This window comes from Syngnathus typhle, linkage group LG5 (genome assembly GCF_033458585.1).
Source record: "Syngnathus typhle isolate RoL2023-S1 ecotype Sweden linkage group LG5, RoL_Styp_1.0, whole genome shotgun sequence".
NCBI lineage: Eukaryota > Metazoa > Chordata > Actinopteri > Syngnathiformes > Syngnathidae > Syngnathus > Syngnathus typhle.
In genome coordinates, this window is record NC_083742.1 from 13,162,439 (window position 1) to 13,189,028 (window position 26,590).

At 41.7% G+C, this 26,590-nt stretch overlaps 3 protein-coding genes across 6 annotated transcripts; all 3 read left to right on the plus strand.

The window, feature by feature from the left end:
* Window positions 1–278: 278 nt before the first annotated feature.
* On the plus strand, window positions 279–6,634 carry fem1c (fem-1 homolog c). Its single transcript, XM_061277995.1, has 6 exons — window positions 279–1,553; window positions 3,717–3,886; window positions 3,972–4,160; window positions 4,365–4,876; window positions 4,972–5,148; window positions 5,486–6,634. Exons 1-6 carry the CDS (start codon window positions 1,010–1,012, stop codon window positions 5,748–5,750), a joined length of 1,857 nt encoding a protein of 618 aa, XP_061133979.1. The 5' UTR covers window positions 279–1,009; the 3' UTR covers window positions 5,751–6,634.
* Window positions 6,635–13,017: 6,383 nt separating this feature from the next.
* LOC133153819 (coiled-coil domain-containing protein 112) lies at window positions 13,018–17,286 on the plus strand. 4 transcript variants are annotated; one of them, XM_061277998.1, is made up of 14 exons: window positions 13,018–13,080; window positions 13,843–13,937; window positions 14,074–14,195; window positions 14,324–14,413; window positions 14,690–14,765; window positions 15,186–15,312; window positions 15,384–15,503; window positions 15,580–15,717; window positions 15,932–16,032; window positions 16,114–16,234; window positions 16,320–16,436; window positions 16,738–16,836; window positions 16,926–17,044; window positions 17,150–17,286. In XM_061277998.1, the coding sequence occupies exons 1-14, from the start codon at window positions 13,018–13,020 to the stop codon at window positions 17,178–17,180; spliced, it is 1,419 nt and encodes a 472-aa protein (XP_061133982.1). In that variant the 3' UTR covers window positions 17,181–17,286. The 4 variants fall into 4 exon arrangements, with proteins under 4 accessions (XP_061133982.1, XP_061133980.1, XP_061133981.1 ...); XM_061277996.1 differs by having other exon boundaries at window positions 15,932–16,234; XM_061277997.1 differs by having other exon boundaries at window positions 15,387–15,503; window positions 15,932–16,234.
* Window positions 17,287–17,512: 226 nt separating this feature from the next.
* On the plus strand, window positions 17,513–26,286 carry pggt1b (protein geranylgeranyltransferase type I, beta subunit). The gene is made up of 9 exons (XM_061278001.1): window positions 17,513–17,690; window positions 18,018–18,136; window positions 18,402–18,466; window positions 18,704–18,855; window positions 19,124–19,256; window positions 19,895–19,940; window positions 20,765–20,949; window positions 21,585–21,693; window positions 23,280–26,286. The coding sequence occupies exons 1-9, from the start codon at window positions 17,563–17,565 to the stop codon at window positions 23,420–23,422; spliced, it is 1,080 nt and encodes a 359-aa protein (XP_061133985.1). The 5' UTR covers window positions 17,513–17,562; the 3' UTR covers window positions 23,423–26,286.
* The last annotated feature ends 304 nt before the right edge of the window (window positions 26,287–26,590 follow it).

The following is a 26,590-nucleotide window of genomic DNA, read 5'->3' on the forward strand; positions in this document are numbered from 1 at the left end:
TGCTATGCTTCCTTATTCCTGTAGAGAGCGAAATAATCACATTCACCACATCATTCCACAAAAGCCAGTTTGGTTCCAGTGGGTAGAAAACAAGCATAAACTGATTAAACTACGATTTGGTTTTTTTTTGTCTTTTTATTCGGAACACTTTATTCAATTATTTCCGTACGTAGTATTTGTTGTTTCGCTATTGGCTTACGTCCGGCATGTTTGCCACGCTGCAATTGGACGCACGGCACGTCAATCACCTGACGAAGGGGAGAAAAGGGGGAGCGCTGGTTTCTGCTCTGCTATTCGGCACAAACCGAGTCGTGATCACTTGGTGGAGCCGTGGGTGGACAGCCGCCCTCCCCTGTTTACCTCACCGTCGTCAACCCCCCTTTTTCTCGGTGCTGGGATCATTGTCCAGCTCCTCGCGGGTCACTCACGACCATTTTGGTTTTTCTTACTTATCGGCCAGCTTGTTTTAGTTTCGTCGACTAAATCAGCGGATGACGTCGACATTGCATCTCAAAGGTTGAATTAGGAGGGTGTTGTGGCGCTGCTGGTGGATTTTCCCTTTCCTCCGTTCCTGGCCCTCGGGGAAATTCCGTATTCGACGTCACATGAGTAATGTTTCGGGACTATGACACGAATGGGAAGTAACTCGAAAGGAGCCCGTGCTTCCAGGTGGCGGAGGTATTTCTCAGGGTGAGTGTTTGAGCGAGATACCACGAAAGGAGCCGGAGGAAGGCTAGGCCAAGCTAATCGGGCTAGCTGGCTAGTTGGAGGAAGTTGGTCGATCCCGGACAAAGAGTTAAAAATAGAGCTGTGGACTTTTAAGTTCCAGGTGGGCTATCCCCCAACGTTAGGCTTCTAAAGCAGGGAAACACGATCAAGTAGTTACGGCGAGTCGAACCGTAAACAAAAGGACTCCCCTGCGACTCGCTTCTACCACTTAACTTTACCGGGGATCCCCGGGGATCCTCCCTCCTCTTCGTTCTCGTTCGTAAGAGATTCTACCCCAAACATGGATTTAAAGACGGCGGTGTTCAACGCGGCCAGAGACGGAAAGCTCCGCTTACTCGAAAAGATCCTGGAGAACAAAGATGTACGCGAAGTGAGCAAGTTAATGGGCGAGAAGACAAACGGCGCCACGCCGCTCCTCATGGCCTCCCGCTACGGTCACCTGGACCTGGTGGAGTACCTGCTCGAATGTTGCCGGGCGCCCGTTGAAGTCGGTGGCTCGGTCAACTTCGACGGGGAGACCATCGAGGGTGCCCCGCCGCTCTGGGCCGCATCGGCCGCCGGCCACCTGAAGGTGGTGCAGTCGCTGCTTGGCCACGGTGCCTCCGTCAACAGTACGACGCTGACCAATTCGACCCCGCTGCGGGCGGCTTGCTTCGACGGCCACTTGGACATCGTCAGGTACTTAGTAGAGCACAAGGCCGACCTGGAGGTGGCTAACAGGCACGGGCACACTTGCCTTATGATATCCTGCTACAAGGGACACAAAGAGATAGCGCAGTACCTGCTGGAAAGAGGCGCCGACGTCAATAGGAAGAGTGTTAAAGGTAAGCCGCGCCGGTAACTGAGCGTGTTTTTCAATGCCGATGAGGAGAAGCACACAAACCAAACCCCCAAAAAAGTACCATAATAAAGGGGGCCTCAGTTGAGGACAAATTTGCAAGCGTTATAAAAACTCACGAACACATTAAGACCATAAATGTTAAACAATGCACTGAAAATTTGTATTTATGAGTCCATAAATATCAAACAGGTGATTAAAAAGGTAAGTAAAGCAGTAACCGTGCGTGCCTCCTTGTGCAAGATGAGTAGAAGCTCGCAAACAATGCCCTGTACAATATTGTGATTAGAAATATACTTATTGTATGGAACATTCATCAATTAATTGATATACAATCAATTAATAGTCAAATGTCCATCTCATACTACTACGGATGGGCAAATCAAAATACCAGGAACAATTACTCAGTGTACTGTATTAAAAAGCTAGTGTAGAGGAAGGCTGGAAAAAAAGTGCTTCTGTGAGGTGATCGGCACATTTTCTGTTTGTTAACACTCGGGTATATGATAATTAACGGACGTATAATGAGACAAACCCGACTGCACTCATGTTGGCAATATTCTTGAGGTACCTCATTTAGCTGTGCCATTCTACTCCGCAAACCACAACTGCACAATGATTGCGCATGACATGAAAAACCCAATGCAGCTATCCTTTTTCTGTAGCGCTTATCCTCCATTGAAGTGGCGCGTAAGCTGGAGCTTAGCCCGGCTGACTTTGGGCGAGAAGCGGGGTGTAGCCTATACTGGTCGCCTGCCAATTTCAGGGCACATTGACAAACAATTGTTCACGTATGCGCCTTTTGCTATTATGCAGGTGTAGCAGTCTGGAACAACAAATACAACACCAGGAAAAGCAATTGCATGACTCACTTGGAGTCATTCAAGGTTGACTCAAAACTATGTTATTTTCAAGTCTGGGCGTGTCTTAAAGAACTTCATACGTTTACTCTCGTCCTGGAAATTGTCAAAGTTTGGATAAACAAAAATGACACAAATAGTTGAGGGGGAAAAATCAATTGTGATGTTAATAAATCGTTAGGGATGATATTTTCGTATAATCCCGCGTAAACAAAACAAAGAGATTGCACGCAACCACAGCGGTAACTTGATTTATGAATGCGTGGTTAACTATTTAACACTCGTCACACTATCGGGAAGAACTGGTCCTCCCTTCTGAAGCCGGAATGCTCAATCTATCCCAAGATCGGGTCGGCCTCAAGAGGTGGGGTCACAACTAACCACACAGACATTGCTTTAATCAAGACCATCCCTAGCTCCTAAATCGGGTACAAGCTTGTTGACATTAATCCTCAAATGCACTCGCTCAAAGTCGGCCGTCTCTTGACTAACATTTTTGTTGTAGTCAGTCCACTGGACACAAGTTACATCACACACCCTCCCCACCCCGTTTTTTTCTTTTTTTCTCTTATTCTGAGATGTCCTAAAATACCTTAAATGGACCTTTGGCATGTGGGTCAAATCTAAGCAGGACATTTGATAGTATTTCTGCTAGAAGCAACTGTTCCATTAACTCATGTGGGGCCTTTGGAAAATGATTTGCCCGGCCCTGCCCTAATACGGGAACTAAATATATATTTATAAAACACTGAATAACAAATATATGCTTTTAAAAATAATCAAATGAACCATTTTAAGAAATAAAAAATGCATGTCATATCTATTAACCGTCATTTAACAAAAAAGGCAATTGAGAACAAGACAGACTGCAGAGCAAAACGAGGCAAAATAAGTACAAAAAAAATTGAGTACATTATGCCCCGTGGCATAATTTATTCAAACGTCCATTTGAATATAAGGATGGCACTCAGTGTTGCTACTTGCTCAGAATAACACACGGTGTTAAATCTCTGGCTCACCAGGTTTTACCTGTTGACGCGACCTGGTTACTATGTAAAAGCAAACCTGGCTCGCTGTCTAAGGTTAAAGCTAGTAATTCTGCCATTTCCTGTTGGGGTGAGAATTTCCCGCCATGACACTTGTGAACGAGAAGCATATTCAGTACAGAATTAGACTACTATTAGGAGAAAGGCACTCTATTTATTTATGTCAATTTTTATTCGTGCTCCTCGAATTTTTAAGCACTACCAAATGGTCAACCGTTTTTTGTTTTGGGGGTCTTCTCTCAGGTAACACTGCGCTTCACGACTGCGCCGAGTCGGGCAGTCTGGAGATTATGCGGATGTTGCTGCAATACCGTGCGTCCATGGAGCAGGACGGTTACGGCATGACGCCGCTGCTGTCCGCCAGCGTCACGGGCCACACCAACATTGTTGACTACCTAACCGCGCACAAGCAGGTGAGGCTCTCCAACCAAGACTTTGTAGCTCTTGCCTTCGCTACCACTTCAGAAAACAAACATTTGACTCTCCGCTCTTGCTTAGACGAGCCACAAGGAGCGCATCGACGCACTGGAGCTCCTGGGGGCCACCTTTGTGGATAAAAAGAGAGACCTGCTGGGAGCTTTGAAATACTGGAAAAAAGCCATGGATTTTAGATACATAGACAGCAACTGCGTGGTCCATAAACCCGAACCCAAGCAGCGGATCATGGCTTACGACTATGCCCGTGAGGTGAGTCTTTAAAACGGTCTTTCGCAACAGTGAGGAGTCTTATCACGTGGAGCTATTTGAGTTTAGTATTTTGTGACCAGTCATCAAATTTCGCAAATTGCATTGACAGAAAGGAAAGCTTTGGTCCCGCCCCTTCAGTTTGTTTATTTCCATTAAGACTCCGAAAATGATCAACTCTGAATGACTTGTATTTCCATTTCACAGGTGACAAACGCAGAGGAACTAGACGGGCTCATATCCGACCCGGACGAGATGCGCATGCAGGCCTTGCTCATCCGCGAGCGAATTCTGGGCCCGCAACACCCGGACACGTCCTACTACATCCGGTACCGCGGTGCCGTGTACGCCGACTCGGGCAACTTTGAGCGCTGTATCAACTTGTGGAAGTACGCCTTGGACATGCAGCAGAGCAATCTGGACCCCCTGAGCCCCATGACAGCGTCCAGCCTGCTGTCGTTTGCCGAGCTCTTCTCCTTCATGCTGCAGGACCGCGCTAAGGGCCTCTTGGGCACGTCTGTCTCCTTCAAAGACCTGATGGGCATCCTGTCCAAAAGCGTGCTGGAGATCGAACGCGCCGTCGGCCAGAGGCGCTCGCTGCCGCTGGATCCTGCCCAGCTCAGCAAGGCGCTGTCTATCATCCTGCATCTCATCTGTCTCTTGGAAAAAGTGCCGTGCACCACGGAGCAGGACCACTTTAAGAAGGAGACCATCTATAGGTACACAGACTCGTAGTCTGCGAGAGAAAATGGATGGACAATCGACCACAAAAAACAGTTTTTAAAATATTTTTCGTACCTCTCAACCCAATCAGGTTTTTAAAGCTGCAGCCACGTGGCAAGAACGGCTTCAGCCCGCTCCACCTGGCCGCCGACCGCAACACCACCTGCGTGGGCCGCTACCCGGTCTGCAAATTCCCCTCGCTCACAGTCACCGCCATCCTGCTCGAGTGCGGCGCCGACGTAGATAGTCGAGATGACGACCACAACAGGTTTGTCTCAACTGAACTTAATTTCAATCTGTTTTATTTAGTTAAAAATCATACTTTAATGATTAAATGCAAACGTATTGTAATACTTTATTTAATACATTTAAAAAAAAAAAGCTACTGTATGTAACATTATGCACAGTTGAACATTGAATTCAGTAATTCTTCTGCACACCACTAGAGAGAGCCTTTTGATATTATGATTGTAGTCAGTAATACAAATGTTTTTGACTTCAATTGTGCTTGACAATTGCTCAACGGTGGGGAGGAAAAAGTTTTTCGAGCCTAGTGTGTGATGCCACCGTTTTTTCCTCCACCCACCACCGCTCTGGCTCGCCAGCCCACTCCACATCGCCGCGTCCAACGGCCACGCCGACATCATGAACCTGCTGGTGTCAGGCGGCGCTCACTTTGACAGCACCAACACCTTCCAGCAGACGGCCTGTGAGCTCCTGGACGAAAAGGAGCTGGCGCGCAATGTCGTCCAGCCCATCAACCACACCACGCTTCAGTGCCTGGCCGCCCGCGTCATCGTCAAGCACAGTCTCCACTACCAGGGGAACATCCCGGAAAAACTGGAGGCCTTCGTGCTGCTCCACAGATAATGACTGGAAGTCAAAAATGGCGAATTGAACTCCAACTCAATGGAATAAACAAGATTGGATTAGCAACTTGGATTTGTATTTTTTTTTTTTTTGCTCCAGGAAAAAAACTTGGCATATTTACACAAATGCTATTTATTATCCCAGAAGACTTGAGAGATTTTTCTCCATGCAACGAAAACAAAAGATGCTGTTTTTTGCTGGGACTTTTCAGGTCTTTGATTTTTCTTCCTCGTCCCATCATAGTTGCCAACAACGTTCTCAATCGTGTTTATATTTTTCATTTCTACAAAGCTGGTGTGGATTCTACAGCAGAAGCCATTTAAAAAAAATAAAAGCTTTACATTTAGAAGGCAAAGCTGGCTACGGGGTCCGCTAACACCATAAGTGCTTTATTCAATTCCTTCTATGCACAGGCTAGGCTGTTGGGAAGTGACTGTTTTTCATTCTCTCGTCTGTGGCATATAACTCATTTGCGTTTACTTCATTACTGCCGTCGGGATTCCCCTTTTGTCCGATCCCAAAAAGGCCATCTTTTGACCGCAGTGTTCCAAGATGGCTGGCGCCGCTGTTTTTTTCGTTTCTCAACCTTAAAGCTTTCCGAATGATCATGTTTGCACATTCTCGCTTTTTTTAATTAGACGTGAAGCTTTTGAATGGCAGAGATAAGAAAAAAGGGCTTTTCATCATTTGTTGGAATTCATATCACAGTGGATATCCCCCAATTTTTCTTCCCCCGGACAGTTTGAAATGGGGGAAAAAAATGTATGATGACTCCCAGGGGCAACTTGGTCTGAATCAGCACTTTACTTACAGCGGAGATTAAGACGTTAATCCTGATTGCATCTTAATGAATCAGTTTGACAATAAACCTATGTTGCACTTGGCCCAGTCTTTGCTTTTTTTGTCATTGTGTGCAACTCTATCCAAAATAGTTGATTTAATTTCCTGGATTGGGAGATATTTTATCAAAACATTCCCACATGGCCACACAATGGATTTTTTAGAGCATATTTTAAATGCTCAGTCCAAACAGATTTTCACTGAAATGCAACTTCCCAAGCTAATCCAAAATACCTCAAATATACCATTAATGAAAATGTTTTAAATTGATAATGAAAGTGATTAATTTGTTCTCAAATTCACTGAGCGTTTTGTTTTAAAGATAAATGTTGAAAATTAGCTAACCATTTTAATGTTGACATTTTATCTAATACATCAGAATATCTGAAAATATACATTTTCATTTTAATACAGAATGTCTCATTATTTTAGAAATTAATAATACAAAATATCTGTCACATTTAATTTTGATCATTATCACATTTAATTTTGAGAACATCTCAAAACTAAATGTGACAAAGATCATTTATCCTTTTAAAAACTGTTCCTGAAAACGCATTTAAAAAGTGACTTTAATATGAAAAGTGTAAACATGTCCATATTTTGAAAATGGGATTTTTTTTTTTTTCTATGCTTGCAACTATTTGGTTTTATTTTTTTTCCTTTACATTTTTGTTGTAATAGATCATGGCAGTGAGGATGTCACTGACAAATGCTTAATCCTTGGCAGATGTCTGTGAGCTTGAAGCTTCTGTAATTGCTTCATTTCAACGTTTTGACGTATGTCCTTTAATCACTGCTGTTGACGCATATGTGCACACACCCATTGCAACAAATTGCCGAGTGCATGAGGCTAATCAGCTAATGCGCTTTTACGCTTTTGCTGACAGGACATTTGATCAGAAAATCCCACCTCAGAAAACACTTTCAACCACAGAAACCTTTGCCCTTTCAACATCACACAACAAACTTGTGCTGTGGGTCCACTTGGCTCCTAGAAGTAGCTCAGAAAGAACAGGCTGGTGATTTACAGCTTATTTAAACAGCTAACCCTCCAAGCCAAAAGAGCCACGGAGGCTAATGGAATGGCTGCTGATATCCTGCGTTAAAAGTCTCACGATAACTTTTGAAAATTAACCTTTGGTGTATCTTTACGTCACGTGGCTTTGTTAACCACACCCGTGATATAAATAAACCTCGGAAGAGGTCACGTGGCTCTGATTCATAGCCAGTAAACTGTGAACGGACTGACTTATCTGACGTAAATGTGTGTTATTGGAAGATAACCTACGTAGACTTGGCGTAGGTGTGGAATCAAAACTTTAGGTGACTATGGGGGATAGCATTCATTCGCTTCAATTGACTGAACACACAATTTATCACACAAAATCAGGTTCCTCAGCCTTCTGTTACTAAAGTGTCATTGTTGCTTTCTTTTGCTAGCTGATCTGATCTCAGCCTAGAGCTTAGTCTATATTTAGTCGAGAATAATGCCCAGTTGGGAAGGTGCCCTACATGAAGCTGGGCCGCCACGTGTGGGTGGGTACCTGTTGGGACTCAGTCACTGAACTCTGTTCCCTGTCTCCAAGTGACATCCGTTGTGTGTGTATATATAGCACACCAGGAGAATCGCTACAACAACATCACAACAGATATATGATAGCGGAACCTCTAAAGCCGCATTAGCATATTAAGGGTGAATGCTACAGGTGCTCTGTGCTTTTTCTTTGGCTTTTAGTTTTCATGTGAAGACTAAAGCACAAGCAGTGACCTTTCACCTCTGTACAGCTGCCGCCATTGTCCGAGTTGTGGGTGAGTACAGTTTCTGGTTTTTAATATATAGTTGTGAACTTCTTTTTACACTTGATGGACAGTTAAGGATATTCAAATGTTACTTGCATAGTCAATAACTGATGTTTAGGACTATTATAACATTTCACATCCACAATGTGGATTGTGGAATTTTTAATTTTTTACATTTATGAAAAATCATCAATTATCAAAATTCATTTCATACCTGCATCTCAGTGTGGTTCAAAATGGTTTAGAATACTTTATTAAAATTAGCATCAACACACAAATTGTTTGACAATGTAAAAGAAAATAGTCAAGACGTTCAAATATTTTATCAGCTGAGCAAAAGTATAGCATAATAAATAAAAAATATAAATGGTTTATTTATTCATTGATATGAATGCATTAAATACATGCAAATGACAATGAGCATCCTTATTATTGTGAACTTATTCTAGGCCCCGCAACCCACAGTCTGAAAACTCCTGAAGCAAGCAGTGACTGTGCACCATAAAGACCATGTAGTGTCACCTTTCACACGTTGCAGCAAATAAGTATTAATAGCTTGGGATATTATACGCGCACACACTGAGATGAGTCTCGCACGTTGCCTTTCCCTTATGAAACCCGAAGAAACGTATCGGCTAGTCGAGGAAGCCACCCGGTGATATTTTAGGCAAGTGAAAAGCATACTGTTGTTGACTTGACTCGCGTGTTGGAGGTTCCCAAGGCGTGGCCACATTCGATTTCCCTGGCATTTCAATGCATTCAAATATATTATACACCCAATTCATTGTGTTGGTTTAAAAAAGTAATGTATAATTGTTCACCCATCCATTTAAAAAAACAACTGTGTGTTCTACAAATTGTTTTTTTTTTTCTTCATTCCCAAAACTATTGAAATATGATTTAAGCAATTGTGCTATGTAAAAATCCTATCTCGCATTCCATTTAGTTTTATTTATTACAGTATATATAATGTATCATTAATAGTTTATTTTTGCCGATTTTAACAATATTTTCTAATTCACATTGTTGTGTATTTAGTATGATCTTTTTAATAATAATCTATTGCACACATTTAATTGATTCACTTATTTTTTCATATATGTACATACCATTAAGAAAATATTAGTTACAATTTTTTAAATGTAATATTAATGCAATTACATTTGGAGAGTATTTTGCCTGATCTACTTTTCCAATGTATCAACCTTATTACTGGGCCAAAACGGTCCCAAATTGCATTGAGGACGCCTAAATGTGTCACCGTTTTCCTAAAAAGGAGCATTTATCTAATTAGCTGGGTGAGTGCAAGACAAGAAGCCGAGATGGACTCGGCATGGAGAAAGTGATCGCAGAGGGGAAAACGTGACCTGTTGCATAAGAGCTAAAATAGATGGGCAGAGAATTAACATGCCAATCAATGCGCCATGAATCCGATACTTTGTCTGGAGCACGACCCATGGCCGGATAACTCAGCCCTTCCAGTCACGTGTGTATATTATGTACATATTCAGAGAGAGAGTGTGAGTGATTGCATGCTTTGATCAAGACCTTCTGCTTTTGAGTCAGCTGTCAAAACAAGACGTTTATAAATAGTCAGGGAATTAGCTGGCGCGATAAATTCTAAGTTCAACACGGGGACACATTATAGGAGAACATAACACGACCCCCTCCAAATCTCGCCTTGGAAAGTTGGGGAGAAAAAAAATGACAGGACACAAAAGCATTGGTCTCCAATTTCTTTCAGGTCAGAAACATTTCAGTTTTCAATTCCTTTGAGGGACTGTTTATGTGCTGCTGTTTTGGTTTGCAACCAAGTTCAAATGGAAATTTACTGTGAAATGAAGTGAGGGATTCGAACGGCAGAAGGCTACCGATGGATGCTCGTCGTCATATAGGCCAAGCTGTGCATTCCACCGTGACTGCTCTTTTATCACAACACCTTTCATCCTTGGCTGTGAGTCACAGCAGTGAAATGCTGAAGTGGGTGTGTACGGTACATGGTGATAGACGGACAGATAAAAGATGGAATACCCCATCGAAGAGGAACGTAGGTAGACCTGATGAGTCACCCCTTTCAACTTTGTGGCAGATGGTTGGGCGTCGGCGGTAATTGTGGGCACCAATCAAAAGCGACTGAGCTACAATAAGATGCTAAGCTAGGCAACAAGCTCAGATGCTGAAAATACGAAGCACGTTCAATGACATAATTTCGCAGCTACCTATGTAATGCGTGACTTGCGTCACTCTTAATTCATAAATTCCAGTTCTCTATGATTCCATTAGTCAGTGGTGACCTTTTGTTTGCAGTCTGGAAGCCAAAGGCTAAACATCTGCTCTGGAAGGAGTCTTCAGAAGTCACCAATAACGCCACGGAATGTCACTAGATTTATTGCTACAAGTCGTTAGTTTGAAAGTGACTTGCTTAGGGGCATGTAAAAGTCACAAACTAGAGCAGAAAAGTTGCCAACTTGGTCACGGTGACTCCATTTTTTGTCACAAGCCTTAGCTCCACCCCAGTCGTCATGGTGATGAAATCCCTCTCCCGTCCAAAACTGAGCAGCCAGTGTCAAGTATTTTGCTGGATATCTGTACTTTACCTTTCTGTACCTCTGAACTTTATTATATTCAAGATCTTACAGCGATACGAAGAAACAAATCCACGCTTTAATCTGAGGGTGTCGTTACATTCACTTTATCGACGCCCTTCCAATTTCCCATCTTAATAGATTCCGTTATCTCTAGAATAAGTTTCCATTACTGAATTGATTTGACTTCAATAACGTGATTATCTACGGATGTTAGATTCAAAGGCCACTTGACTTCTTTGATGCTGAAAACATTTCAGCTTCGATCAAAGAGGTTTCTTCAGTTTTCTCTATGGCTAAATTGAGCCACATATAATGAATGACAAGCAGGTCAAAATCCAAAATGCTTTTTTCCCCCTCAATTTAATAGCAATGCTGCATTACAGAAGCACATATGCAATGAATGGTTTGGTGCTGTGGTAAGTGCAGTGTGAAAAAAACCTTCGAGTGACTGAACCAGCCCAGAGTGTGCCCTGCCTCTCGCTCAAAGTTAGTTGGGACAGACTCCAGATCACTCGTGACTTTAATGATGAAACGCGTCATAGAAAATGGATATATGAACGTTGACTCTGTTTTTTTTTAAAATATGAATTACTTATCGGCATTTGTCCACTAGATTGTCCCAATGTTTAAAACCTAATACTGAGAGGAGTGCAGTTGGTTAGTGTTAAAAACAGCTTGTCACATAAGGCACATGATCATATCCAATGTCCACAGAGACTGTGTGGGATGTTCCAGCCCGCTGCTGGTGTCCATCACCAGCGATCAAGACACTGCTGCAAATGACAGCTCACAATAAACACCTCATCTGGCATTTCCCAACATCACTTTCACTAATATAATATTCATAAGATTGGCTGAAAACAAACCAGCTTTATGATTGCTAGACTCCTTAGAGTTCCCTTGTGTTAATATATACTCTCAACTATGTACTACTCAACAGAGGTTACAATCCACTGTAGTGCATAACAAATGGAGGTCAACTGGGATTTTTAGTCTATTGCTGTGATGCCATTGGGTTCACACTGGAATTGAATTTGGCACAAGTTATTGTTCTTGTGTTGAGCAACATCACAACTCAATAGATCATCTCAGTCAGGCCTGAGGCGTGCTTTAAATCTGCACAGTGGTGGACTAGATTAAGTATAGGTATTTTTGGAAACTTGTACAACCGGGCGCAGTGTGAAAAAAGGCCATTTTTCACCGTAGTGGGCGTGAACACAGCCAACTTGATTCAGGAGCCACATGGCAAATATGGAGACTAAAAAAAAAAAAAACGCCTCGGAAAGAAGGGCACTCTTTCTTCAGACAGAGAAAGGGCATTGGCTCTAGCCTCTTTTTATATCTCATTGCATGCACGTGCCTGTCCCCAAGCGTCAGGACACTTTGCCAGTTGATGTGTGCAAAGTAGCAGCCTACGTTTATGCACTCTCCAAGGGTGGTTTAGCCAACGACATGGATAGGAAGTGGAAGCATCACAGTCATCCAAAGAAGCGGCTGGTATTTGCAGCAACGAGACAGCTCCCATGGGAGATACCACATCCTCCATATGCGCACCCCAATAATGGATTCTGCTGTCTATTTATACTCTTTGTGCCTGTCACCTGACTTTTTTATAGCCGCTAGCCCTAATACATCAAAAGGTTGCTGCAAAAGGAATCCTAGTGTTGATTTAATTACATTTTAGATTTACAGACTTCACAACACAGTTACAACATGATTATACAACAGGAAAGTCTTTGTCAAGGGCTTTAATTAATTACTTGATGTAGTTTGTTGCTTATGGATCATTAATTTAATATCACCACAATAATATTATGCTTTGTTTTGCACATTGACAGAAATAGTCGCAGAAATGATCAAATCATATGAAAACGAAATATTTAAAAATACATCAAATCCAATTGTTACTGTATTATTTTGAAGCTCACTTAAAGAGTTGGCCTACGTTACTAAGCACTACAGCGCCACCTGCTGGATTTTAGGCACATAACGCCTCAGTCTCCTTTTACGCCAAGCACGCTTCCGTTTGTTTCGAAATGCCTCAATCAAACATGGCAGCCATAGCAACCGCCCGTCAACAATCCTCGGTAGCCATCACGGTAAAATAGACAATATACATAACTTAAAAGACAGAGTTATTTGCCGCAGTTTGAGTGTGAGTGCAAAGCAGAAGGACATATTATTTTCGGGTTTTGTAATTTATACACGGCGCGTACATAGCAAAATGTCGAAGCCAGCGAGGTGGTGTGGTTAATGTTAAAGGTTAAATGAGACCAAAACGTGCCACTTTTCAACTTACTTTTTCGAAAAATACGGGTAGCTAGTATTAGTAATTTTTTAACTGTATGTCATAGTTATGGGGTAGAATAAAATATTGTGTTGTTTTTGAAGTTGCTTGTGTTTCGCTGTCGCTTTTATGACGTCACGATTCTTATGTTACTGAATCATGACGTCACTGCCATAAAAAGAAAATTAATTTATGTCGCTGCCATACCTAGCACTTTGATTTAAAGCCATACCTAGCTAAATAGACATAAAATGTGTTTCTATATTGTGATTTTCTGTTCTGACTATTTGAGTAGTGCAATGCATTAAATCAGAATACTTTGAATATGTTCATTTATTCAGCACTTGAGATCGAGTTAGAAAGGAGAATTCTTACCGATTCATGTCGTGAAATTAATCTCAGAAGCGGAAGTCCTGTGTAATTTATATTTTAAAATAAATAACATTATGTCATACTTTATTGAGGGATTTTATTTGTTAGTTGTAAGCTATGATAGTAAGAACATATTTACATTTCCTCTCAAGACTAAGTAAAATTAAAAATTTACAAAGATGCACATTATTGCATGGCACAGGTTGATTCTCCTGCTGATCGGGACAGTGAGGAACAGAAAGAGTTCAGACTGAAAGCCACCCAGTTTCTCAAGGAAGCCCAAAGCACCAGGAGGCTGTAAGTTGAATGAAATAACAAATGAAATTCAAATGAAATGTTACAGTTTATTTGAAACTGTGTAATAATTTGTTATTCTTGTGACTTTATCCCCAAGAATAATAATTTGACTCGTTGTTTTTAACTTTATTCCCAGGGTTAACAGGTTGGAAAAAGACAGGTCGTTGAGTGTCGAGTGTAAGAAAAATGGATGGTCTGACATGGCAACAGAGCTGGACGAGTATGAGAAAACACTGGTTAAACAGAGAAGTGCACATAGTGGGTCATAGTTTGTTCATATTACCACATAAACATGCCCTCGGATTCGTCATTGTAATTCTGTTCATTCCGGTTTGTTGGACTTTATCGTGTTTCTCTTTATTTAGTTTTCTTGTTTCCTCCTTCAGAAACGCAACTGCGAAAGCAGCTGGCTAAGATTAAAGATGGCGTCAAAGAGTTCCAGCAACAATTAATAAACATGACACCAAGTACAGAGTGTAAGTCACACCATTTAACTTTTTAGTAACAGATTGGGATCTCCAAAGTTGAACAAAATCCATTCTGTGATAGAAAAATATTTGTCTCCCCATGTACCATCATGACAAACAGTAAAATACACCAGCAGGAGAGTGCTGTTCGTCAAAAAACAGACAGAGGCCTTATTTGCAAAAACGTTCATATAATAGTATTGTAACCCTTTGTAACAGTTTTCGCATTTTTTTTAATTTTTTTTTTTTTAAAGATCAATAGAGTAACAGTTGTTTATTTCGCAGTGATTGAGAAGCTGAAGGAGAGCATGTCTGAGGTGGAATTTTCAATCAACAATTTGAAAGAGGAGCAGAGCATGTGGTAAAAACACTTTCCACACACCGATTTTGTAAAATATTGCAGGAGAATGTCCAAATTTAAAATGCCACAAAAGTGGTACCGTTTAAATTATCATGTGAGCCAGCAGCAAATCTCATTCTTAGTGTGTATAAAAAAATGACTAATGTTATTATATTTAGGTTTTTCTTAGTGGCCTTGCACATTATATGTGTATATAATTTAGTAAGCATGTTAGGAATGACTCATGTACAGATGATGAAGCATTTTGAACCGGGATAACTCGTCTTAGTTCCCGTGAGGAAAATTGTCCTGACATGAGAACAAAAAGTGAAAGTCAACGAGCATCATGGACTATTATGTATTCCACTTTGGAGATAACACTGAAAATATATGCAGTGTACAGAAGTAATTCAATTGGACTGTTCTCTGCTTTTCTTGTAGCTTCGGAGAATTGTTAAAAGAGGAGAGGACGTGCTCACTGGAGATGGAAGCCTATGAGAGGAAGGTTGAAAATTGGAGTCAGCCCAGAAAGTCAAACTCTAAAGTCTCTGCTGCTTCAACTGTTAAGGTTCACATCTCCTCCTCTTCCTCGTTCTCTTCTCTGTGTAATTATGTTGAAGTCGTGTGTTGTCTTGGCAGCAGAGCAAAGCCTTGGACCAAGACCTCCCTTCCGAGGTCCGAGCTCTGGAAGCTTTCCTTCAAAAGACGGGAGGCGTCTGCGGCGGTTGGGAGGAGTTTGATCACCAGGCCTTCCTCAAGGTACGATACGTCCCGGCTTAGGCACCTTTTTGAAAATTCAATTGCATCGTGGATGAATCATCTGCTTGATTGACAGGCATGGACGAAGCGCGGCGGGCGGGCGGGCTTCAGGAAAGAAGCGAAACTGTATCTACCCGGTAAAAGTCAGGAGGAGATTGAGGAACATGAGCGCTGGTACCAAGAGCTGATCTACCTCCAAGAAAAGAAGAGAGAGGTAATGAACAAATGTGACTCCAAAATGGACAATAACCCTGAATAAAAGTATTAATCTTCAATTGATACTATTTAATAGAACATTTTAAAAAATATTCATCACTATATATTGCCTAGCTGGATGAACTCTTTTTATGATTTGAATGTTGGACTCTTACATGTGATGAGAATGCAGACAAGCGTGAAAGATCCCACATAGTGCTTATCATGTGCAGGCCATCCAAAGGTGGAGGAACAAGAAGGAATTGGCACGCAAAACGCATTTGCAGAAAGAGGTGGAAGTGGAAGAAGTTGAGAGGAGGAAGAAAGACGCACGGTGCCAGGAGAAAAAGCAAGAGAGTAAAAGTGCAAACAGAAAAGCAAAATGTTCATTTGAGATTGTTATGTTACTTTTTAGAAGTGAGGAGAAGAAGTCTGCTCGGCGACTGGAGGTGAGGAAGGAGGTCAAGAGAAGCAAAGAGGTGCAGGCAGAGGAGCAGAAACGACCAGAGGAGGGCCACAAAAATGGAATGGCCAAGGTGCGGAATGAGCGGAAAACTCACGATGAAGCTTGACAGTCTGTGTAACGCTTAATTTGACCAACAAGTGCATTGTCGTCAGCAGGAGGCCAAGTCGAAGCCCCGCGAGCAACTGCAAGGAGAGAGAGGAGAAGAGGGAAACCTCAGGCGGACAAGGAAAAGAAAGCAGACAACAAAAGACATCCAGTCCTCGATTAAAAGGGTACTTGACAGTTTATCCTGACATTCTGGGATCATGGGATGTGTAGTTTTGACAACCCCAATACTTTAATATTTTGAACATGGGAACCTTTTTTCTGTGAGTGTGAATGGTTGGTTGTCTTCATTGTATATGTGTTGACAGTGACAACCAGGATAGGACACAAAGTATTGAAAATGGCATGATGGGTGAGCATTTGTTAAATGTATTTGTGGGCCTCTTTCTACATGCAACCCCTTTTATACCACTTGTTTTGTTCATGGTCACACCCTAGCACATTTGCATTTTGTTTTATTCACTGTAGGATCTCGAGCGAGTGCAGACCAAGCGTCAGGAAAAGCTGCTGAGGCAAAAGGAGGACGGAGAGCGTCTGGAGAGGATCATGGCGAAGCTGAAGGACAAAGTGAGCAATGCCGATACAAACAGAACTAACATGTCTATACACTGTGTTTAGTGAGTTACTTTTTTTTAATTGTCCTATTCCTGGCACAGGTGGACGGTCACATAGTCAGAGACCCATCTAGGCTGACACGACCCACTAAGGGATGGGAGGAGCGTATGAAGAGCATGAGAACTTCGGGAGGAGGAACTCCACTTCTCATGTCTCACAGGTCTGTTTTTTTTTGTATTAATCTGACTGGTAAATACACTTCATGGTATTTTCTGTTTACATTTTTCTTTAAAACCTAAATTTGACTTATTTGTATTGTTTTCAGAACTAGTCCCACGTGGAGACTGGGTCTGTGAAGACTTAAAGCATTCACGCAGCTTTTACAGTGTAATTGTATTAAGTCATTTTTCCAAATGTTGGTTTGGTATTAATTGATCTGATTAGGGTGAAATGTTTTTTTTGTACCAAATTACCCACTGTCACTTTCATTAAATAATTCAAAATAGGTGTTTAGCACGTTGGCATCACAGTTGCAAGGTTCTGGTTTGAACCCCAGCTTCAGCCTTCCTTTGCTTGCATGCATATACTCTGAAAACTCAACACAAAATGTGCTTTACACTTTTGTACTTTTATTTTGAAACATCACATGCCACGCTTGCGGTGCAGTACTTTTATTTTGACACCAAAATACACCGGAAGTAGTCATCCTGTATACGGATACGGAGCTGGGAGACAAAGATGGCGGACGAGGAGAATCTCTCGGAGGAGCCGGAGCAATTCGACTTTCTCCGAGACCGGCATGTTCGCTTCTTCCAGAGGACTTTGCAGGTTTTACCCGAGAGATATGCATCTTTGGAGACCACCAGGTGAGCTCCGAGAGAAGCTCCGGCTTTTTGCTTGACAGCCATTTTTCTTTTAAAAAATAAAAATAGGGGGAACCTCCTGCGCTAGTTAGCATGCGTACTAACGTCAGCTAATGAAGTTACGACAGCAATACGAACTTGTTACACCAACAATACAACTACCTTCGATTCGAGGAGTCTAAGATTTATTGCTATGATTACAAAGTTACTTTAACATTAGTAGTAGGCGTTTCATTGTGAGTTGTAAACACTCTCCCCCTACTTGAACATAACAATCTGGTAACTGTGGTGCGTTCAGGGTCTTTGACTTAACGTTCCATCTCTTTCCAGGTTGACTATATTATTTTTTGCCTTGTCCGGCCTGGATGTGCTTGATGCTCTGGATGTCATCGACAGCAACGTCATGATCGAGTGGATCTACTCATTGCAAGTGCTACCCACGGAAGACCGTGAGTAGAATTCACTGACTAAATGCTTTACACAACATCTTTACATGTTTACAACGCATACATTTTCGGATTTTACAGTATTTTGGAATAATGTAGGATTGTCATTATGTTATAGTTATGGTCAGTAGATGGCAGCAGCAGTATTGCACAGGTTTGCTGCTGCACCTTGGGTTTGAAAGGCATGGTTATTTAGCATGATTTAGTATAGTTTACAATATTTTTAAATCAATAATGTTAATGCATTTGACTACTTGTCTTTACCCAGAATCCAACCTCAGCCGTTGTGGTTTCCGAGGATCGTCACATATCGGAATTCCTTACAGCACCAAGGTAGCTTCTGTTACAATTGATGTCAACTGGGTTGACCCCTGCTCATTTCCATATAAAGACAGAAAATGCTAAGAATTCTACATCCTTTCAAGTTGCTGACCTTTGCGCGGACCATGGACCAAAATGAAATTTTCCCAACTACATTTGCTACAGCTACAACTAATACCAACAATTTTTTTATTACAGTGTATTAGTAGTTTTATGACTCTCACTTCAATCATCCTTTCTATTATTCAGGGTCCCGGGGTGCTGCATCCTTACGACAGCGGCCATGTCGCTATGACGTACACGGGACTGTGCTCCCTTCTCATACTTGGAGATGACCTTAGCCGGGTCAACAAGCAGGCATGCCTGGCCGGCCTCAGGGCCCTGCAGCTCAATGACGGCAGGTTGGCATGCACACACACGCATATGCGTACACTCAGTTGGAATTTTTTTTTTCTTTCAGTCTACCAAATATACACCAAAGGGCTGTGTATCATCAAATTCACCACACTTGAGACCTCAATTTAATGACCGAAAAATTATTCAAATATTCCAACTGGGCTCAACAGTTAAATGCCTGTTGGGTTTACGAATTGAGGCTACAGTTATTAACCGTTTTTTTTTTTTTTAATAGAGTATTGATTTGACTGAAGGCTGTCTTGTTCCCTGCAGTTTTTACGCCGTGCCAGAAGGCAGCGAAAACGACATCCGTTTTATCTACTGCGCAGCCAGTATCTGCTACATGCTAGACGACTGGTCGGGCATGGACATCCAAAAGGCCATCGAGTACATTCGAGGAAGCCTGGTGAGTAGAGGAGCAGTCACGTCCGCAATGCGATCAGTGAAAGGCTGTTCTTTAGGCTCTGATTGTTTCCACTCACCAGAGCTAGACCTGAATGTGGGCACCAACCATCAAAATGGTGACACTCAGCCAGGAAACACCTCCATTTATAATGAATAGGGGGCATCACGGTGCTTAAACTGCGATCTGTAGACGGTTTTGTACTACTCCAGTTCTCAGCTCTGTTTTGTAACAGCACCTTACTCATGTATTTTGCCTTTCTATTAGTAATTTACAACTTACCTACTTATTGTATTTGCTATTTTTCCTCATGTCATGGCTGGGCTATTTAGTCAACTGCGGAGGAAGACAGACGTTACTTATGCAAAACTGTTTATAGTAATACAACAGATATTATACAGATAGGTAGATCCCAATTGCTCATTGCAACTACAGCATGTATGGCATTTTTTTTTTTATATGGGAGCTCTTAGAATACACTAAAAAAGTCTGTAACTTCTCAAACCTTCATAAAACACTGAGGAGAAGCAAGTGTGGACGTAAATAAGAGCGACATCTTTGACGATTCTAAAAAACAATATAATGCTGTCATTGAAAAGATTGTTTATCATTTACACGTGTCTTCTGTTTCCTACTAACAGTCGTACGATAGTGGTTTTGGTCAGGGAGCCGGGCGAGAGTCACATGGTGAGTAAAAGCTTCACACGTTAAACTTAAAATGGTTTAGTTGGACCATGTCTGATGTCAAAAGGTTAATATTATTTTATTCATTTTCTTATTTATTTATTTAACATCCCAGATATCATGAAAGTCTGCCATCTTAACATTCAAGTATTACTTCCGCTGGGAACAGTAGAACATTGTAAGATTGCGAGCCAACAGTCTTATGTCAAGCAATTTTTCTTTTCCATTTAAAATTGAAGTGTGTTGGAGTTGTAGAATACGTCCACCTCACTCACGGTAGTAGTAATTGATTTATGGGATTATCAATTAATTAATGTCACTGTTGCCTTTATTAATGCCTGCTCAAATGAAATTGCATTAGTACGGCATACAAGCATTGAGATCACAAGTAAAAATGTAAAGTAAATATTACTATCAATCAATCTGTGTTCTATATTGTTTGCTACCACGCTGATTGCGACAAATTCCTTTCCTTCACACATCTATAGAAATATTCAATAGATGCCAATTACCCATCCGCTTTCAAAGTGTTTGTTTGCACTGTAAAAGAAACAAAAAACAAAACGACATACAAAGTGTTTATGGCGACGGTTACCATCATGTCGTTTGTGGAAATATTCCCTCTTGCAGCATTTAATTCGGAAGAGTGCTTAGCGCTGCAATTATTTTCCACACGCCAGGGTAAACATGACAAATGCCAACATCAATGCAGGACCTACCCACACAGACATAATGTGTATATATTCACTTGTGAGCACTGCCATTAAAACATAATGAGAGGGAGATGTCTGTTGACTTTGCATGCCCGTCTATCTTTGTACACACAGGCGGCTGGACATACTGCGCCATCGCCTCCTTGTGTCTGATGGGTCGATTGGAGGAGGCGCTCAGTCGGCGGGAACTGGACAGAATCCGCCGCTGGTGCATCATGAGACAGCAAAGCGGCTTCCACGGGCGGCCGAACAAACCCGTTGACACGTGCTACTCCTTTTGGGTGGGCGCAACGCTAGAGGTATGCACACTGAGGCTTTGTCATTGAGTAAAGCATTAACAAGTACATGGTGTTAATATAACACGTTTCCCACTGTTTAAAAAATAAGTCTGGTAAAAAAATAAATTAATACAAAAATCAACACAGAATCAGAATTGAACCAATCAATAAAACAAATGCAATGACTAGCTCAATCACATGCACCCCAGAAAAGTGTGTGTGGTGCAATTAGGCCTCTTCTGAGAATTTGAATTACACTCTTGAGTAGATGTAGTTAGTAAATGTGTTGTGTTAAGTGCACTGATAAAAAAGGGTTTCTCATGGTTTTCTTAGCGTTTTGGCGGCCAAAAATATGGCTACACCAAATTGTACCACTTCAGAAGATCTGCTGTACATGCATGTAGGTCATAGCTAGGCCAGCGGTTTACACATGATCCAAAAATAGAGACCTTGATTTAAACACGGCAGTGAGTAAACCTCAGATGCATCAAGGCGCCATTAAGCCAATGTAGCCAATCTGTGACTATTTAGGTCACAACTATGCCAGAGGTGCAATGGCTTTGTTTGTATAGAAGTGCAAAATGGACCAAGTGTTTTCCCTCTTTTATCCTCGGAAAATGCACCTCATGCTCATGATTCCCTTCTTGCCGGTCCAGCTTTTAGATGTGTTCCAGTACACCAACTTTGACAAGAACAGGACCTTCATTCTGTCCACGCAGGATCGATTGGTTGGTGGTTTTGCTAAGTGGCCAGACAGCCATCCAGGTACGTGATTGTGCAGTAAGAGGATCTGTTACGAAAAAGCTCCTCGCATTTCTCCACGTTTTCTTTCCAATTCACCTGCTGTAATACTACACTTTGATCGGCCCCGGCCGGCTTCAGACGTGTAATTGATGAAGCCAGAGATTGAAGACCTCACATTACAAAGGCCTGTGGGGTGAAGCGGCTACTGTATTCACTAACCTCATAAATATTGCTGAACAAAAGTGTGTGTTTAAAGAGGTAAAAGGACTTAAAGGGACAAGTCAAGGGTGTCTTTGCTCTGAGCAAAATGAACTAAAGCAAATGAGTCACATAGACAAAAACAATTATGAATGTTTGATTTGATCGGATTTGTCCAGATTATGTTAAGCCTTTTATTTTGACAGACTATTTGGCCATCACTTTTTTGAACTCCGCTCTACAGTAACTAGTGGTTTGTAGGTTGCCATATTGTAACTGTTTATATGTGTAGACAATTGACAATATCGTCTAAATTGTCCAAACATTTCTAACTTGGTGATAATCATGGAATTGGTCAAACATGCCAATTTAATAGAATTCCTATTAGAAATGATGGAAACGAATACACAAGTCTGTAGGCAGGCAAAAGGATGCTCAAATGTAAACTGGATGTTACGAAACGTTACTTTAAACATCACCTATATTGGTAATAAAGGTATTATGATAGCTGCCCTGGTGTGAATGAATCCACTTTACATCACATGGCAGCTTTAACATTTTTATTTGTGGTTCGTTTGATTGCTCTAGTGATCCTTGCAGGTCCATTGCACTCATCTTATAGACACTATAAATCCTGACTCCCGCACTGGTTGGTTCTGATGCAGCCATCCATTTCATTATAATTCAATTACCAGTCCATTTACAAGCTTGTGCAGCTTTTACTCAGGTCCCAGTGGACTGGGGTCACATGGCTACCTCTTTTGAATTATTCATTGCTGCTCAAAGAAGCAGCGTCACAACAAAAGAAGGCTCCTCCTTTTTGGATGGTTAATGGAAGGACGGATGGTTGTTTGATTGAGTAAAAGCAAAGGAGGGTGACGCCTGCTTCAATTGTCTAAAACAAGGAACTTAGATTTGTTGCTAATTTCCCCCTCTTAATCATGATTATTTTCCATCGACATTGTAGTTAGGATTATCAATCACAATTATTTATTCTGTTAGGGAAAACATTTGTGTTTCTAGTGCATCCTAAACCAATTTCAGTGCAAAATGAAACTTTACAATTATTCAAAGATAATTTCAGAAAAAGACATTTAATAAAAACATTTTCCCCAAATTTAAAATTGAGCATGAAACAATTTTTTGCTGTAATATGATCTCTCGCCCTGACTCAACAAATTCCACTCGCCTGTTATTTCAGCATCCTTAAACCATGTGTTTGGGAACTGGGTCAAGCACCAGAACTGGTTAGGCTCTGTTAACCAATTTGGCATACAGTATACTGACATGACACAAGCAGATGTCGCTGCTCAGATACAGTACATGCTCTACATCCCTGTCCTAGTTTCATCTTATTTCCCTCCCATTCATTCTGACCGCTTTCATCACTCTCTTTCTTCTACCGCTAGACCCTTTGCACGCCTACTTGGGCCTGTGCGGTCTGTCTCTGATCGGAGAGCCCAGCCTGAGGAAAGTCCATCCGGCTCTCAACATCACCCAGAGGGCTTTCGAGTGCCTCCGTCAGCTGCAGCAGACATGGAGGGGACAATAGCGACAACTGTGGCTGACAGGAGCATCCGGCAGGTCAAATCCGAGGCGGTTGGAGTCTTTCCGATGCCAGGCCTCCGTTTATTTGAGGACTCAGGAGCGTACAGCTCCTTAGCAACTTTGCAACGTGGCCTTGCTATTGAGTGACTTTTCCTTAAAGCTGCCTTTTGGTCAACGGACTGCAGTCAGTGTAAGTGTTAAAAAAAAAAAATCACCAGAGACCTGAAGACATTCTAGGTGCCAAATGTTCCTCCATTGTTAGAGTGAAGGAGAACCCATCTGCTATGATTCCTCGTCAAGCAGTAGCAGTATTTCCATTATGGAGCGCACGGGATCAGTATCATGTAGAATGGAGCGGAAACGTTGAAGAAACCTCTTAAGCTCAAACCGTGTGCTTCTTATGGGCAAAGCATTTGAAGATCATCAAAGAACACCAAGCCACTACCTTTTTCCACGCCACTGGTTCATCCTTAGAAGGAAAGTACAATTATCCTCATCCAGTAACACCCATAAGACACTCTAAGGGCCTCTTCAAAGCACTCTAGTTTGCTTCTAGCCTGCCTGGTTTGGTCTCCCGAGTCTCAGCCCCTCAACTCCCACTGGTTCCTCCTCCTCATCCTCCCTTTGGCTTAGTTTACTAATGGGGAAGTTTGATCAGGTGTAGCACAGTTGCAGCAGTATACCCGGCGGAGTTGGGGTCAAGAAGCACCTGCCGGGGGCCAGAGTCTTTCTTTGACTTTTGAAAGCAAGTAGAAAACAAAAGAACAGGGCAAATATAAAAAAAAAAAAAAATGGAACCCAGGACAGATGATGTTTGATTTTTCTTTTTGGACTAGCTCGGGACTTGCTGCTGCTCTGCGGGGCAAGTTATTTGGAAAAAATCAACATTGGCGGTTTTAAATCCCTAAAAACCTGATTTGCTTGACTATCCGTACCTTACTCCGTCTTGATGGAACCACTTTAAAGGCCTTTTTCCACCAACTTGGTTTGCAAGTTGCAGCAGATAGGATTTGACGAAAACCATTGATCACTCAGAATGTCATTTGGAGCATTTGAGGATATATAGCTAGACATTACCCAAAATAAACAAATACACAAGCTAACATTAGCTTATCTTGCTGTGCCCTAGCTCTGGATGCCATAGTATTATACAGTCTTCACTTTGCTGTAAAGGGCCTCTGCAATAAATCACAGGCACTGGTGGAGCTAGGTTTTTCCTTTGGGGTGGCCAAGGATATGTCAGGGGGGTCTGCAAAACTAAACAAATATGACAACCCCCAAACGATTCTTGAGAAAACACAAGTAAACTTATGTGTTCCTGGAAAAATCAGGAAATATCCAAACGTCAACTATCTGGCCTCCCACCTGGTGGGTGGAAGAAATTATAATGGGAAGAAACAATTGAAAAGCATCAGAGCAGCTGCAGGATACAGCACACTCACATGCTGTGCATGAAGCCAGACTGGCCAGTTTTGCCAAACTGGTCAACTAAAATTAAACTTGCTGAATCCTCACCAACGAGGGACTGTGAGATGATCTTGCCGCTTCTTCAGGAGCAAGCTATGTGGAGGAGGAGGGAACGCTGAGAGTGGAGCGGGATGAATAAGTAATTGGACACATGCATTATTCACGGATACTGGCGGGCAAGCTTCTCACTGCTCAACCAGCCCAATTTTCTAGCCTTATGACTGAAGGGCCGTTAAATACGTCTATAGAATTATTGACACATAGGTCTCTGATACTTATCATGAAAGGTGAAACGACCACGGAATGACGTGGTCCGATCATACTGTGTTAGTGTCCTTTATATCAGAATATCATCATTAGGAAGAAAAGATGCCAAATGTTTAATTATATGTGCACGAGGAGCTTGAGCTGCCTCTGGTTCAAAACGATTGCAGTATCAGAGACATAACTGTAAATTAGCCATTTATCCACCTCTGATTTTTAAGCAGAACACAGATAAGTGGGATTTTGATGCAGATACTGAGAGGTTTGTCAGGGTATGTAAAATGTTTGTCAGGCAAGTGACACCGGTAAAACATAGCAACCTAGAGGAATGACCATAACACACAGTCCTGTCCAACCGAGTATATATCTGGTGTAGCACTCATAGTTTGGCCTTTGACCGCAAGCCTTTTTTTTTTTTCTTCTGAAAAGACTTATTTAGCTGTTTGTCTCCAATGCAACAACAACAATGTAAAAATCTTAAAATATCGATTTTTTTGGGTGTCCGCAATCTGCTCTGTACTGCTGTTAAAAGTCAGCACTGCTGCTTTGCCAGATGGGGGAACGAGATCAATTCTAATGGAATGATGTCGCATTCCATGCATCTTCTAAAGCCTGAGCGTACATTCATCATGTTTGTGTCCTTGGGGGCGAAGACCGCTTTGAAATGTGCCTCGCGTTATTGCCGTTGTTCTAATTTGCCTGCGCACGAGTAGAGCTTGGCAACATATGACTCTTGTCTGATCAACAGACTTCCTTTTTATTCGCTCTATCAACTTTGGTGCATTTTTCCCTGCAATGCACCGTTTGTTTCAGTAACCGAATGCATTTCTGAAGGAGGACGGAAAAAAAATAAAATAAAATCCACTGTCAGATCCCTTCGATGCTTACACAGCTTATGCCACTTAACTTCTGACATGAAGCGTCTCTGCCATACAGCCACTAATATACATAATGTAACATCACATGTCATTTATTTTTTTCTATGCTTTGTAAAGAAGTGTCCATAAACTTTGTAAATATGGGACAGGATATGCAAATGTTTGTGCTGTATGTTCAGCTTTGAATATTTTGCGGTACCAAGCTCAGCAGCAAACACTGTACTTACTGTATGGAAGAGAAATAAATTACCTAAAGGTGCCCGTCTGTGTCTTTGGTGACTGCTAGTTTGGTTTGAATATTCTAGTCGTAAATAGTATACGCAGTCGACCAAATTTGCCTTGAACATGGAGATAACCAAATGTTTTGACGCAATTCCTCAAATACGGCCCATTTAATAGACTCCGTAACCAAAGTAGAGAAATAAAGTTCTCAAATAGACCCCTCACTTTTCGGTGCCCTACAAATGGAGGCTCCCTTGTATACTGCTAGCATTTTCCAATTTATAAATCATACATTATGATTAATATCAATAACGTAATCCTGTTGCGATCGTTTTGTTCCT